At 38.9% G+C, this 16583-nt stretch overlaps 1 protein-coding gene across 1 annotated transcript; it reads left to right on the forward strand.

Annotated features, from left to right (window-relative positions):
* Window positions 1-2857: 2857 nt before the first annotated feature.
* Window positions 2858-15480, forward strand: MRLN (myoregulin). Its single transcript, XM_084903973.1, has 3 exons — window positions 2858-2995; window positions 13328-13439; window positions 15254-15480. Exons 2-3 carry the CDS (start codon window positions 13361-13363, stop codon window positions 15412-15414), a joined length of 240 nt encoding a protein of 79 aa, XP_084760099.1. The 5' UTR covers window positions 2858-2995; window positions 13328-13360; the 3' UTR covers window positions 15415-15480.
* Window positions 15481-16583: the final 1103 nt, after the last annotated feature.

Genomic DNA, 16583 nt, shown 5'->3' on the forward strand with positions numbered 1-16583 from the left:
CTCCATCCTTGCAAAAACTTTATGTGAGGATGACTGTTGAGATCTTCAGTTTACAAGTGAGGAAACAGAGGCATAGAGAAGTCAAATAACCTGCTTGGAGTTAAAATGCTAGGAAAGGCTGAAGCAGAATATTAAAGTGTTTTGTTGTTGTTGTTGTTTTATGTATTCCTGCTTAATTTCAGTTTTATCTCTGGCCATTTCTGCCTTGCTCTTTATCTTCCAACAATTCAAGCTACATGCAGTTTACCCCCCTTCCCTCCTCTTTCCCATAGTTGCTCCTGTTAAGAGCTCTCTCTGAAATGCCTTCCCCTGTTGACTCCTTGGTGAATGTCTACCTCTCTTTTGAACTTGGCCCTAGCATCACCTCGGTCATCAGTCAGTCTTCCCACCTGTTGCCCTTGTGCTCTGTGCACACCTCCAAATATCTGAGGCGCTGTTTTATGTTAGGAATGGGACAGACCATGGAAACAAAGGTCTAGAAGCATCATCAGGATCTTATGTTCATGTGGGGGAAAAAGGCAAAAAAACATTACAGGAAAGATAAGCAAAGTGTACTCTGGGAGGACACATGTGGGTCAAGGAATCCATACTGGGTTGTAGGGGGAAACCCTCCCAGAGCAGGTAATGTGGAAACTAGGATTTCACTGATGGAAGAAAAAAAAAAATCCACAGTGAGGAACTAAGGGAAGAAAAGTTTGCTAGACAGAAGGAATGGCATTTGTAAGTTCAGTGCCAAGACATGGTAGGTTTGAGGAAATCGTTGAGTGTGTTCATCTATTTCCTTGTCTCTCACACTTGGCTGAGTTCCTTAGGATGTCAGGTCCACCCAGCCTGGCTCAAGGAGGTTTCAGTAGACATCGGATTAGAATTCAAACACTGGAATCTCTGGGTTCCTCTCTCCCCATCTGTTAAGGGCAATTTAGGAAACCACTAAACTCGGAATTTCTGAGATTCTATGAATCACATATAAGGAAAAGAAGTCAAGCAGAGGGCCTCATTTTGAGAAATGCCTGAGAGTCCTTGGCTAGTAGTCACATCCCTCTAGCATCTGTTTCCTTTGTTGCATGGTATTCCCAAATAAGGCCACATTCACAGGTTAAGACGTGCACATATATTTTTGAGGGACACAGTTTAATCCACAATAGCTGACAAGTGGTGGAGCTATGAACTACTCTCTAGTCATCTGCAGAGTAGAGTGTTTATGCCTCAGAATAAAATTCTTAAATTTTATCTTTAAAAAATTTCTATTTGTATAATACGGTGAGCAAAATATTTTGCCATAGTATGTGAATAGGTTCTAAAAAGGAACATATATTCAGTGGATGCTCAAAAATATTAAATTGACCAGTGTATTAAAAAAATTAGATTTTATTCCTATTTTACTCACTCTCACCCATCTATTAAACTGGTGATCGCTGATCTATTACTTTTTTTTTTTTTTTGGCAATTACTTCAGCAGAATAACACTCCATTGTGTAAGGTTTGTAGTGAGGTGCTCCCCAGCAGTTAGTTGGAAAAGGATTTAGTTTGATAAAAGGACAGTTACCAGGACTGAGCCAGGGCAACAGGCAGCTAGAACCTAAAGAATGCAGCAATTTGATGAGCATTTATTTACTTCCATTTGTATCTTTATATATTTCAGTAACTTATGTCTTATCATCAATTTTCTTTTAACGCTTTGTGCAGAGCCAGTGTTTAATGTAGTTTAGATCTGAAGACACACTGTTAGTAGTCCGAACAATTTGATGTCAATTGCTGGGAGCAGTGGAGGCATAGACTTGGACTTTTTTGAAATACAGCTTTCAAGAGAGGACATCCTCTACACACCAGTAATCCTGGTCAGGATTATACTCTCTCCTGCAGACTTTGCTTCTATAGGTTCCCAAGATTCACCTCCCTGCCCCCAACACATACAACCCCCCCCCCCCACACACACACACACACATGCACACTGCCAGGAATTGTTTTGGGACCCCTAAAGGAGAGAGTCTATATGCTCACAAGTAAACAAATCTCAAAAAACCTGATAATGGGCACTTGAAAATCCATTGGTTCACATATACTTTTAAATGGGGGAGGTCATGCCAAACTGGTTTGGCTCAGTGGATAGAGCATCAGACTGCAGACAGAAAAGTCCCAGGTTCAATTCCAGTCAAGGGCATGTACCTTGGTTGCGGGCATATTCCCAGTGGGGGGTGTGCAGGAGGCAGCTGATCGATGACTCTCTCTCATCGATGTTTCTAACTATCCCTCTCCCTTCCTCTCTCTACAAAATCAATAAAATATATTTTAAAAATTTAAATATAGGGAGAGAGATAGTTAGAAACATCGATGAGAGAGAGTCATCGATCAGCTGCCTCCTGCACACCCCCCACTGGAAATATGCCCGCAACCAAGGTACATGCCTCTGACTGGAATTGAACCCGGGTCCCTTCAGTCCCCAAACCGACACTCTAGCTATTGAGCCAAACCGGTCTTGGCCAATAAAAAAATTTTTAAAGCAGGGGGAAAAAAATGAGGGAAGTCAAAGTAAACCGAGAAAAAAGTATATACATTTGAGAAGATAATCGTATGTCCTTGAGAAAGCCTTTCTCAGAAGAACAGAGTATAGTATTACATTAAATGAGTCACGTCATTTTACAAGAGAGTTAAACAGTAAGGATATTTTTGTTAGTTGGTTGGTGAATTCTTAAAGAGTGTTTGACATAGGCTCCGGTGATTGTGAAAGTGCTGACCCCCCTCCTCATGGGGTATTTGAGCTCCCGTGTGGGCCTAAGTATAGTTTTGTCATAATTTATCCCACCTGTGTCTGTCAATTCCTTCCCACTTGCCTCCTCCCGTAATGGTCTGGCTCATGTTTCTTCATAAAGCTCTAGGCCAGTTATTAATAACAGCCCAGTGACTCTCCTGATCCACCCAAGAGCATATGGTGTTTTTCACAAAAGAGACCGATCACCTCCTCAACTTTAGACTTCGCTCACTAAACCCTCGAACAGTAAGTTTTGGATTTTTTTTTTTTAAAGGTGGCATTTTAAAATGTTGATATAGAAGGAAAGTTTAATATGACTTTTCTGTTTCTGGCAGAGAAAGAATATAGTAAGTTAAAACTTAGATTCATGAAGCCTGTTTCCCCTCCCTGCATTTCAGCATCTCTCCAACTTTTATAAAGCTGAATAGTAGATAAATTAATGAATTAGAATTCTAGTCTTTCTATTTCCTTCTAGCTAAATAAAGGCAGGAGGAGAAGCAAGGGATTAATGGTATTTAAATGACTTGAACCAGCCTTGTGGCTACGCTTGGTATTCCTCTCTCTGGGTTTCCTCTCCAAACAGAGCATTTCCCTGATTTCAAAGTGAAATTTCACACATGGAAAGCATCACAAGGGACAGGAGACGTGGGTCTTGTCACTTTTCCATGTGTGAGATTTGGATCAGAGAGGGCACCTGTCTATGCCCCGGGTTCATCGCCGTCTTGTTATTTCAGTCAAAGGCTTTGTCTTTGAAGCCGTTGTTAACGGTTGCTTCGGAGAGTCCTGCAAAGTAGGTCACTGTGTTTTCTGTCTGGAAAGGAGGCCCCCGCTGCCCAGAACGGCCGGTGCCCAGCTCGGTCCTCACAGGCAAAGATGAAACCTGACTCCCTGGTCCTTCTGCAGGACTATAAACCAATACAGCTTTCGGCTTTGGTTACTTATGTTCAGTTCCCCTGAAATGTGCATCAGGAGCCTAGGTCAGATGTAGAAGGGAGGCATTACAGTAAACTAGAAGGAGGCAGATGCCCGCCTGGAACTGAGCCCTAGCTTGGACCACTCATAGACAGTGTGACCTTACCCAAGAAGTCAGCCTCTCTGAGCCTCATTTCCTTGTTTGTAAAATAACAGCCATCGCCTGTTTTACAGAGTAGTGGGGTTTACTCATAATGAAAGTAAGTGGCCAACTATGGTAACATTATTTAGGAAATCCCCCATTTGAATTTTTTTCTGACTCCTCTTTTTTTTTTTATTAATTTTTTCAATTCTTTTTAAATTTACAGTTGATATACAATATTATATTAGTTTCATGTGTACAATCCCGTGACTAGACATTTATATGACTTATGAAGTGGTCACCCCAATAAATCCAGGACCTGAATCTTCTCAGTCATCTCATTTGTTTCAAATTCAAACCTAGAACCTTCCATGTGGTATTTGATGGGACACATTAATCTAAGCTATCCTATATAATAAAAACCTATCATGTAAATTGACTGAATGGTGGAATGACCAGTCGCTATGACGGGCACTGACTACCAGGGGGCAGATGCTCAACGCACGAGCTGCCCCCAGCCTGCAGGTCCCAGGCCAGCCAAGGTGGGTGCCAGAGGGGGGGACCCCCGGTTGCCCCATCAGTCAACCCACAGATCAGCCCTGATGACAGGCTAGGCCTAGGGACCCTATCTGTGCACAATTTTCATGCACCAGACTTCTAGTAGAGATAATAATTAGCTTTTATTGCTTTTAGTAACTACATCTTTAGGATGGTGTAGGCTGTGTGAATGCTGAGGATGGGAGGCTTGAAGGGTGGTATATGGTTAGTAATTCAGAACATTTGGCTACAGCTAAGATCAGCAATGGTGGGGAACCTTGCAAAAACAATTTCAAAGCATAAGCTACTGTTTGACAAACTTACTATCTGTTCAACTCTAATCAGCATTCTAAAATTTGTCTCTTGGTTATGGTTACAAAGGACTGGTTGGCCACCTTGCTAGGTCTGATTCTAAGTCTTGATGAGACAGGAAGGAGGGTTGTCTCAGGGAACACCCACTTGCCCAAGTGTCACCCTGTAACTCAGGAGATAGGGAGAGTTTTTGTTTTCCTCTATAAACTTTCATTTCACAATCTTTTATTTAATTCCTACGGCGTGCAAAACATGGTGCTAACTTAGCAATGGGCCAATAAGCTCTAACTGTTGAAGATAGAAGACATTTCATGATACAAATCAGAGTGAGCTTGTTCCTGATATATGAGAAGTGCTAACAGGACACTGTCGGTATTCCACAGGGCCTTCACACCCAAACCGTACTTACCAGAAACAAGCATTATTGCTCAGACTTCCCCGGGGATGGCTGTACATTCTTGGAAAGCGATTCAGTGATTTACTTGTGTTCACCTCCTAAGCAATGGGCTTCTAAGACACAGAAGAACAGCACCTTAAAGTCATACCTTATCCTCCCCACCCCACATTGTTTTAAATTGAGCACCTATTTTGTTTTGAGTTCTCTGCTACATGCTGGAAAAATAACTCTGCCTAAAAAGAAGTCACAGGCATTCATTTAACTGGAAACTGTGTTCTCCAATCTAGTCATCTGTCCTCTCAGCTAAATTTGACTCCAACTAACATTTAGCTAACGTCGGCTATCACACCTGAACCTCCAGGCATAAAAAAATCACTACCCATGATTTTATGCGGAGGAGTGTGTGTTGCCGGCTAAGAAGATAGCATGGGAGATTTTGGCAAATGCTCTTTAGAACTCAAAAGGTCCAGAGATTCTCTCCTCTCCTCCACTCCCCAACTCCAAACCTATGATGACACTTATTTGGATGTGTGAATCCTGAAGATGAAAAACAAAACACCCCCATCCCACTTCTCATTCCACAGGGGATGGGGCCTGGGTGGCACTGATGTGTTGGGGTTTCCTGCTGAAGCCTGAAGGGACAGGGGCCTGGGTAGCTCACTGGCCTTGCAAGAGTCCACTATAGCTGTCATTCATGGAGAGGGTAGGGAAACTTGGCAGGGAGAAGTTTGAAAACATTTTTATTCTTTCGGTTCTAGAATATTTCTTAATGTTAAGTGCCGATAGCTGAATAATTTATGTCTTCTTAGGGGCAATGTCTAATCTCCTGTTCGGTCAGGAATGTGGTCTTGGGAAATCTCAGCCTTTGGGAGTCCTGGGAGTGGATGATTAAGAGGAGGTGTTTGTCCATGTGTAGAAAAATAGTTCATTTTAGGATTAAAATAGTTGCTTAAAACATTGGCGACATGGTCGTGGATGGCTCAGAAAGGCCCAGCCTGGATAGGTGTTGGCATAGGAAGAAGGCATGAGAGGTGCAGTTGAAAAGAAAAGAAGTAGAGGAGTTTCACCCAGGTGTGGGGCCCCCTGTCTGTCTGGAGCACCAGGTTTTCCTCTTGTCCATCTGATCACTCACCTCTCTGAACTGTACTAGAGCTGCCATCTTTCTGATTCTGCTGCTTCATCATACCAACTGCTATTTTATCTAGTGCCAGGCATGCTGGGCTCTTGTCTTACCTTTTCCCCAGTTCTGAGATACTGCAGTGGCTAAGGCTTTGGAGCCAAACAGACCTCCATTCAAATCCCTGGTTATCCCTGGTGTGTGATCTTGTTACCTAATCTCTCTGGAAATAGGAGTGTTAGTAAGTCACCTCACAAGGTTTAATGAGATTAGAGTCAAAGTAGTTATAACTATAGTTATGAATAAAATCCTTTCAGCTGTCTGCAAGACAGGAATTATCTCTGTTCTCCAGATGGGGTAGCTGGTGGGCATAAATGCCTGGTCCAAGGCTACAGAGCTAATACCAGCCAGAACCAGGATCTAAAACCAGTTCCATCTGGCCCCAAGACCTTCGCTCGCTCCCCACTCCACCGACCATGTGTGACAAAGCCCAAGTTGTTTTCAGTCGAAGTCCACTTTGTCAAGTTCTGTGCTTCCTTGAGTCTGCCCAGCCAAGTTTTCTAGTTTTCACATGTGACCACCTTTATTTTGGACTCTCTGGTCTCACATTGGCCTGAATCAAAGAAGTTGGGAGGTGAAGAAGGTAGGCTATCCCCAAATTGTTAAGTCTTATGAAACACAGAATCCAACTTTTCAGAAGATTTGAAAAATTGCTGAGGCAACTATGTGAGTAGCTCGGAAGGAAAATAACTGTGACCTCAGACAAGTTGCTGTACTTCTCATTTGTCACATGAGAAGTTTACAAAATTTCACGTCTTTTCCAGTGCCAACATTACTATAATATTTCAGACCCTTCACCACTGTTGTTGTTGTTTTTTTAGCAGGGAAGATAAAAATTTCCTTGAAATCCTATTTTAATTAGGAAACAAGGTACAATAATCATCCCTGCAATCGTTTAAGTATAAAGCCACATGCCATTTATTATGATCCTCATTCAAGCTTTCTCTCATACAAGGCACATAGGATTGATGAATTAATTTCTCAGATATGTAATACACTTCCTTTCTTTGGAATTACACATAATTCAGCTCTGGGAGAATCAAATGAAGCTTAATTCATTCAGAGAATGCAACTTGAACTCAAATTTTAGAAATTTACAGAACAAACAAAATCCATTTATTATTAAAAAGGCCCAACTTTTCATTTACGTTCTGAATGACTCAAATTTCAGGAGTTTATATCTCCTGCCTTGCCACACAGCATCCATTTCAGGAGTCTTAAGGGGACAAATCTCCATTATACCATAGAAACAGTAGCCATCCCAACAAGACACTCCTATCCTAAAACCCGAAGGGCCAGTGCCAAATTTTTGTTGCCTTCCAACAACTTGACTTGGTTTCCTAGTTACAAGAAGAAGAAAAAAAATCCACACAGAAGTAAAAACACCAACAAGACATAATTACCATATAATTCTTAAGTTTCTAAAAGATACTTTATTGAATATAATTTTTATGGGAAAGAGACCTTTCCCATATGGAGACAAATTGAAAACACCCAACGTTGGGATTTTATTTTTAAAATATTTGCTGGGAAAATTAGACTTAATATACAGGGGTGGGCTAAAGTAGGTTAAATTACCAGCCATCATTACCTAAAAGATAAATCATAAGTAAGGATACAAAATAATAACTAATAATAATGTCAAACAATACAATAATAAATAACAATACAAGAATAAACTCTGTTTTGCGTATTAACAGCTGTAAACCTACTTTTTCTCACTCTCATATGTGTTTTTCTTGTTGTAATTATAATTTGAACACTATGAGAGTGCCGAAACCTAACCACTAGACCACCAGGGAGCGGCTAATTTGAACACTATGAACTTTCAGTTTTCCAAGAAAACTCCTACCTCCCATGCAGTGATTACGAGGTACTGGGGTCCAGGATGGGTAAGTAAGGTTCTCCCCACTTTCTAAGAGGAAGACAGCAACTACCTATGGGGTGGTACATGAAAACAACTACAGTACAATATTGTGAGCTACAAAACGTTACAGACAAGTGACCTTTACATTCTACCTGAGGAAGTTAGGATGGATCACAGGAGAGATAACATTGGATTTCAAAGGATAAGTAAGTGTTTGACAATTTTGCATGTTTAGGTGACTAAAAGTACCTGAAAAGGATGACTCATTCAAAGGGTACCATCTACCAGGTAATGTGCTAAATGATAATGAATAATAATAGTCACCATCTCTTCTTAAGTGTTTATGTGTTCGGCACAACTATTACCTCACTTAATTCTCACACTACCCTAAGAAGTAAGTACTATTATTATTGCCCCATTTTATAGACATGTCGAGGCACGAAGAGTTAGTGTAACTTGGCCAAGGTCTCATGGCAAGTGGCAGATCTGAGTCAAGTCCTCTCCATCTAATTCCAGGCCCATCTCTCAACCACCATGTCCTAAAAGCATTCTTGTTATTTCTCTGCCCAGCTAATGTTAAGGAAGTCAAGGGGAGGAACTTGTCAGTTATAAGTTGATCAGTAGGAAAGTAATGAACTAATTAATAAACAAGAATGAAATCACAGGCAGTAAAAGCTAGTAGAAAATAGATTTTAAAAACACACACACAAAAAAAGAACAACAACACTGTACTTTCAGCTACCCTGGTTGCTAGAGAATAACCTCCTAGGGGTAGTTGGAGAATGTCCCATTTACAAAGAGCAGATTGTTTCGACGTGAATAATCTAACAACAGCTGTGGTAGAGATATTCTGGCGAAACCGGGGTCATCAGGCCCAGAGAGTAACTGCAAGACTGTCCATCCCACTGTTCAACCAGGGGTTCACTTTTACAAAAAAGGAGCCAGGATCAAAGAAAGAGAGCGGCCATTAATAATTGCATGTGGATATTTCCATTTCCCTATAGTCTATTTCCATTGGAATACAGATCTTTTCAAATGGGACTTTTTATTGGAAGACATTTATAAATCTGTGCAGTTGAAAGAGGGTGGCATCTGGGGCCTGGAGAAGTTAGTGGTATCCAGGCTCCAAACAGAAATACTGAGTAGCCTGGCTGGCTGCTCCATGTCCTGATGGAGCATGGCTCAGCCTGGCACAGGGCCTCGACAAAGAGTCATTATTATACCTAAGGGGAGCTGTTAAGCAAAAATGGACAGATTTCAATTAGGTCTCATTTTTTTTTTTTTAACATATGTCTCTGGGGAAGTTCTGTCAATATTATCTTGACCATTAGATATTAATGGAAACAAGTAAGATAAGCACATTTTTGTCAAAAAAGGAAGTATTTTTGAAATGTGACTCATGTTTAAGATTATAAACTTGAATCCAATGAAAAGTGTTTTTCTTTTGACTTAAAAGACTTTACAAAGTATGTTCTGTTCTTTGTCTTGACCAAGAATCCACACTTAATATGGGGATCCAAAAACTATGGTACATCTACACAATGGAATACTATGCTGCCATAAAGAAGAAGGAATTCTCATCATTTGCAGCAACTTGGATGGAATTGGAGAGCATCATGCTGAGTGAAATAAGCCAATCAACGAAAGAGAAACACCACATGACCTCACACATCGGTGGATGATAAAGATCTTTATAAACTGATGAACCAAGAGACAGATATAGAGAAAGTAAAGCAACAGGCAGACTGTCAAATTACAGTGGGGAGGGTAGGGATATCAGGGGGAGATAATAGATCAACCGAAGGACTTGTATAAATGCATATAAGTACAACCAATGAACATAAAACTATGGGGAGGGAGGGGATGTGTGGGAGGGAGGGAGGGGGGCAATAAAAAAAAAATCAAGAAAATATGTAAAAAATAAATAAATAAATTAAAAAAAAAAAAAAAGAAAAAAAAAAAGAAGTTAGAGAAATTGAGAAAGGGGTGATATCTTAGTGGGAATGATTAGTAGGAATAACCCTATATAATAAATAAATATGCTAAGTGTTCAGTTGTCAGTTCAACCAATCAAAGTATAATATGTTAATGATATGCTAAGACTGCTCAACCACTCTCTATGATTTGCATTGACCACCAGGGGGCAGACAATTGACCAGTTGCTATGAGGTGCAGTGACCACCAGGGGGCAGAAGCCCCGACCAGTAAGTTAGCTTGCTGCTGGAATTCCAGCGGATCCGAACTGAGCAAGACAGGCCAGACACACCCTGGAGCCCTCCCATGGCCCCTCCCCCCAGCCAGCCCCACCCCCAATTGGCTCCCGAAACCCTGGTCAAGGGGCGGGAAAGGCCAGCCAACTGCCTGAGGCCCCAACCTCAGACCCCACTGTGCATGAATTTGTGCACCAGGCCTCTAGTTTTATATAATACATGAGATTGTTGTTTTGTTTTTGCCAGGGGATCAAGCCATTTAACTAACACATCTTTCTTCTTTGAAAAAAGAAATATATACACAAACACACACACACACACACACACACACACACACACACACACATATATATATATATATATATATATATATAATTTTTTTTAATAGAGGAACGAAGAGGGAGAGAAAGATAGAAATATCAATGATGAGAGAGAATCATTGATCAGCTGCTTCTTGCATGCCCCCCACTGGGGATCAAGCCTACCACCAGGGCATAGGCCCTGACCAGGAATCGAACCATGACCTCCTGGTTCATAGGTTGATGCTTGACCTCTGAGCCATGCAGGCCGGGTCTCAATGCATTCTTCTTATGGTTTCAGGAGTTAGAATTAATTTGAGAAACCCTATTTTATATAAAAATGTGATTGTAAAGGTTTTAATCAAGACCCCACAAGTTGATGTCAGGGTGAAGAACAGTGACTACAATGGAGTTTAACTCCCAGAGACCAAATGTTGCTGCTACTCTCCATTTGTCTAACTTACTTTGTGGGATACCACTGTCCAACCATTCAATGAGCAATGAACAGTTCAATTTGAATTAGATTATTTGGAATCTTGATGGAATCAAAAGAAAAAATAAAGACAAGTTTTAAAAACTAGGTAAGAGAGTACTCATTCTATTTTTAGTACAATGTTCTATAAAATAATAAATTCATTCCCAGTATATTCTGGAAATAGGAGAGAGAAAAAAAAATGTAGGCAGAGGCATGCAAATGGGAGGGGAAATTATTTGCAATTATCTGAAATTATAAAATATATTTGGCCCAAAACAACCTACAATGTCTTATATTAGAAATTAGAGGTGATATTATATTTTAACTATGAGTTTTGAATACCATGGTTCAAGATAAGACCGTGGTCTTGAGATAGTCATACTATATATGTTCTAGGACACTTAACTTGTTTGAAATTTATTTACATTTTTGGTGCATATTTTATTCAGTAACAAAAATTTTCTCTTAAAATATGCTGCTGTTAAACAGCTTTCTCCCAAAAGAATGTCCCTGCAATCTCACAGAAGAAACACTTGATTACTAAGCTTCTAGCTAATGTAAATAAAAGTAGTGAGATCCTCATCACTTGACTCACAGTGGAATCTGAGTGTGTTTGTGAATGTGTGATGATACTAATTTGTGTCCTTCCATCACCATCCTGAATTTATGGCAGCCAATGCCTTGCTTTTCTGGACAAATTTGCCACTACACTGTTGCCACCTATATATGCACCACTAAACTGCATTTTTTTTTAATTTAAAAGGTTTTCATTATAATTCCCATACAATGTTGTATTCGTTTCAGAAGTGATTCAACCTTTACAGACCTTACAAAGTAATCATCACAATAAATCTAGTAACACCTGTTGCTGTACATAGTGATTACAATACGAATGACTATATTCCTTATGCATTATGTTCCCATGACTTGTTCTATAACTGGAAGCTTATACTTTCAAATTGCCTTCTCCTTTTCTGCCTATCTTCCTGTCCCTCTCCCCTTGGAAACCATCAGTTTGTTATCTCTTACTTTGTTTCTGAAACCATGTACTTTTAATTCTGTTTTTCTGCTTTACATGATTATATTTACACTGTGTATTTTGTTTTAGGCCCAGCTTTTAAAAAGTTTGTTATGCTTTTAAAAAGCAACTCTGTTTTTGTATGAGGATGTAGCTTAATGTTCATTATTGTTTTAAAAAATCCATTATATGAATCTATCTATTATCTATTAATGAGCATTTGGGGTGAAGATATTATAAATAATGTTTGGATATGTTTCCTGGTATGGATAGCCATACATTTCTTCAGGGTACATGCCTAAGATTGTGCTGGGGGTGGGGGAGGTCATAGTTATTGGTTTTAATCATCTTTAAATGTTTTAACAATTTTCTAACCTGTGCTTCTATTATTTCATTTAGTAATCATCATTTTATTAGACAAAAAAATCTTCCATTTGTGACTAAATTTTATAGCCTGGTCTTTTGTAGTAAATTCACTCCTCCACTTTCTAATGTATACATAAAAATGATAAAAATCTTAAAACTTACAGAATTCATAGCAGACAATTTCCTGAGTTATGTTCTGTTACGTAGGCAAAGAAGTTTGTTGTCATGGTAGATATTGAAGCAAAAATATTTTAAATAATTTTAGGAATTTTTTATTGCATTATATTTAACATGCAACATTGTGTACATTTAAGGTATGCAAGATACTGATCTGACACATTTATATTGTAAGATGATTGTCATACAAGCATTATCCAACATCTCTCTTGGATCACGCAATTGTCATTTCTCCTGGAGTTCTGTATAACTAAAATCAAGTCTCTTAGAAGGTTTAATGTTCATAATAGTGTTGTTTTTGCTTTTTTGTCTATAATCATTGTGCTATGTATTAGGTCTTCAGGATTTATTTATCTACTAGTTACAAGTATGTACACTATACAACATTTCTCCCATTCTCTCCACCGCCCTCCGGAAGAATTGTTGTTTGCAAAAGTGTCATGAATGTTTGCCCTGCCAGGAAAATCCTAGAATTCAATTTAACTCTTTTCTTAAAGGTGCAGTTTTTAGCTACACAACTGCGTGATAAAATGAAATTAAAGTGCCATATTTTCAAAGTCCACCCTTTGACATCTTCTTCCTGACTTCTCTGAGAGTAATTTTAGAGTTTCTCTATGCAGGCTCCCTGCCCCTCAGCTTCATACACTACCTAGCTATCCAATAAAACCTTTTACTGTGCTTTGACCCAGGAACCAAGGTTGCTAAGAGACCACCTGAGCTGAATGCACTTTGTTCTAACAAGAGCAGACCGAGAGAAAACCAAAGAGCCGTGTTATCTGCCACAACCTGGGATTGAGTCAGGTGAGAAATGGATTCTACTTTTCAGTCTTGACCAGTTCATTCCGTCTTTCCCTCACTTCCTATTTGAGTCCCTCTCTCTCACTGTTGTTGGAGGAAATTGAAGGTAGCCTTCAGGGAGCAAACAAAGGAAACGGTCTGGAGGCTGAGTTTATAGGAGAGAAAGCCACTTTACAAGCCTGTGTGTTATTCTCCCCCCTTGTTTCGGTAGCATAGGCAAAATGGTGAGTGTAAGGGAAATTCAAGGTGTTTACTTTGCTAGTGATTGCTGGGTAATTTTTGAATGAAAATAGCACTAACCCAATCTTGCCACTTTTTAAGAGTCCTAATGTTCATTTCAAGTTGAGTGTCTATAAGGAACTCTGATGTATGCACCTGAAAATTCCTTATTTGAACTTGCATTCCTGAAAAAGGAGTTAACCCTAACCCTAACCCTAACCCTAACCTCCCTACCTGACTGACATTTGGTAAAATGTTCTAACAGTATGCTAACCTGATTATATTATATATGAACGCTTTTGCAAATTCTATTATGCTTTTTAAAATTCCAGCTATTTTTAAGCTGTTTGATTAACACTGAAATGTGGAGGAAATTGATTGATTGATGCCACATTAAATGACCAGAATATGAGACAGAGGATCCTGAGGGGGGGGGGGGGGGAGAATCAAGATAATGAAAAAGACCTTTTGTTGTTTTGATTTTTTATTTTGTTAATCCTCACCTGAGGATATTTTTTCCATTGATTTTCTAAAGAGAGTGGAAGGGAGGGAGGGAGGGAGAAAGAGGAGGAGGAGGAGGAGGAGGATGACGACGACTATGACGACAAAGAGGAGAGAGATGTGAGAGAGACACATTGATAGGCTGCTTCCCACACATGCCCTGAGTGCACCCTACCTGTGGTAGAGATAGAACATGTAACCCAGGTACATACTTTTGGGAATTGAAACCGAGAATCTTTGGTTCTCATTTAATGGTCCAACTACTGAACGACACTGGCCAGTGTGTTTCATTTTTTAAAATTAAAAAAAAAAAAGTTTTTTTTTCACCTGCCTTTTTTTAATCTCCTCGTAATACCTACTATATTATGGGTTGGAAGAATGACAATTTCATGGATACCATTGTAAAATAATGTAAATGACTTAGCAGATAAGACTTCATAAATACTGATAACATTAAAAAAAGTTATATTTGATAGTTCCTCGAACTATCCTGTTTAGTTTCTTTTTAAAAATTAAATATATTTTTGTTGATTTCAGAGGGGAGAGGAAAAGGAGAGAGAGATGGAAACTTCAATTATGAGAATCATTGATTGGCTGCCTCTTGCACATCTCTCACTGGGGATTTAGCTTGCAACCCAGGCATATGCCCTGACTGGGAATCAAACTGTGACCTCGTGGTTCATAGGTCCATGCTCAATTACTGAGCCACACTGGCCAGGCTAGTTTCTTTTTTTTTTTTAATATTTTCTTTTCAATTATAGTTGACATACAATATTAGTTTTAGATATACAGGAGGGATTAGACATTTATATACGTTACAAAGTGGTTGAGCTGTTTCTTTGAGAAAGAGAGGCAAATTTAGGATATAGAAAAATCTATGATTATGTAGCCAAAATGAGTGGATGAAAAACATTCTAATTTATTAAGGAGTAAAACATTTAGTTCATTGGTTGGTTACAAATATGTCGAGTCTTGTGTAAAAGATGATTTCTCATCACTATTTCTTTATAGTGCAAATATTAGACTTAGTTTTTTTTTTTTTAAATCAGAATTATAAATGAGTTCATTTCAGGATACCTCTCTCTTTTTTCCTCTAGGAAGCAGAATCATTCTGGATATGACGTCTAAGAACTGGATATTAATTTCTACTACGAGCCCCACAAGTTTGGAAGATGAAATTATGGGAACAATTCTAAAAATTTTGTTTGTTATCTTTGTTGACTTAATGTCTATTATTTATGTTGTTGTAACTTCTTAGAATGTTGACTTCCCTTTATAAGTAAATTTCATATTGTATTCCCGTGAATAAAAATTTGTAGTTTAATGTGTTGAGTGATTTTAACTTGATGACATCTCCAGTTCTTCTAGCAACCAAGAGAATGATAGTACAATGAAAATACATTTAGTATTGTTTAGTACTTTATGGTTTATAAAGCATTCCCATAAATTGAAGTGGGATTTTTCCCTCCAAAATTTATACTACTGAGTCATAAGACTTTCTGATTTTTAACACGATTGTTATATGGTAAATTGACTAAAAGTTTGTGGGTATAATTATAAATGAAGTTGGTTTTTTTAAGGCTGCATACCTATGTGACATTTTTATATGGTTCTATTTTTAACACACAAAGTTTAATATACAATAATCTTTTCATAGGATATACCAATAATTTTTACTTATTATAAACACATTTCATCTGTGTGTAGGTGGCAGTATGTCATTTAATGTAAGACTCACAATAATTGTAGAAGGTAAGTGTTTGTTATTTCCATGTTATAGATGAAGAACCTGAATCTTGGAAGAATTACGCAAGCTTGAGAGCATAACTAAGAAGTAGTAGAACCAGGTTTTGGGCCTTCAAAGATAAATAATAATAGCCGGGACCAGTTTGGCTCAGTGGATAGAGCGTCGGCCTGCGGACTGAAGGGTCCCGGGTTCGATTCCGGTCAAGGGCATGTACGTTGGCTGCGGGCACATCCCCGGTGAGGGGTGTGCAAGAGGCGGCTGGTCGATGTTTCTCTCTCATCGACGTTTCTAACTCTCTGCCCCTCTCAGTTCCTCTCTGTGTAAAATCAATAAAATATTTAAAAAAAAAAAAAAAAAAAAGATAAATAATAATAATAAGACAAGTGTAAAAACCAATCTGTAGAGCTCAACTTTTTTTTTTTTCTTCACAATAATGTTTTACTAGTATTCAAGACCCTGTGGTTGTATTTTAGTATATTAGTCCCCCCCGCCCTACCTGTGGGAATATGTTCTAAGACCTTCAGTGGATATCTGAAACCTCAAATAGTACTGATCCTATATATTCTTTGGGGTTTTTTGTTTTTTTAATACATATGTTGTAGTCCGCAGAAACAGCACCACACTGGTGGGATCAGACTGGACTTGGGTTCAGCAACCTCAATACTTGAGTTCTGGATGGA

Source organism: Pipistrellus hanaki (genome assembly GCF_964339955.1).
Source record: "Pipistrellus hanaki genome assembly, chromosome: 14".
Lineage (NCBI taxonomy): Eukaryota > Metazoa > Chordata > Mammalia > Chiroptera > Vespertilionidae > Pipistrellus > Pipistrellus hanaki.

Coding starts and splice junctions, on each gene's coding strand:
- MRLN (XM_084903973.1), top strand. CDS start 13,361: ATGCACTTTGTTCTAACAAGAGCAGACCGAGAGAAAACCAAAGAGCCG. Junction 13,440..15,253: donor ACAACCTGGGATTGAGTCAG/GTGAGAAATGGA, acceptor TTTTTCCTCTAG/GAAGCAGAATCATTCTGGAT.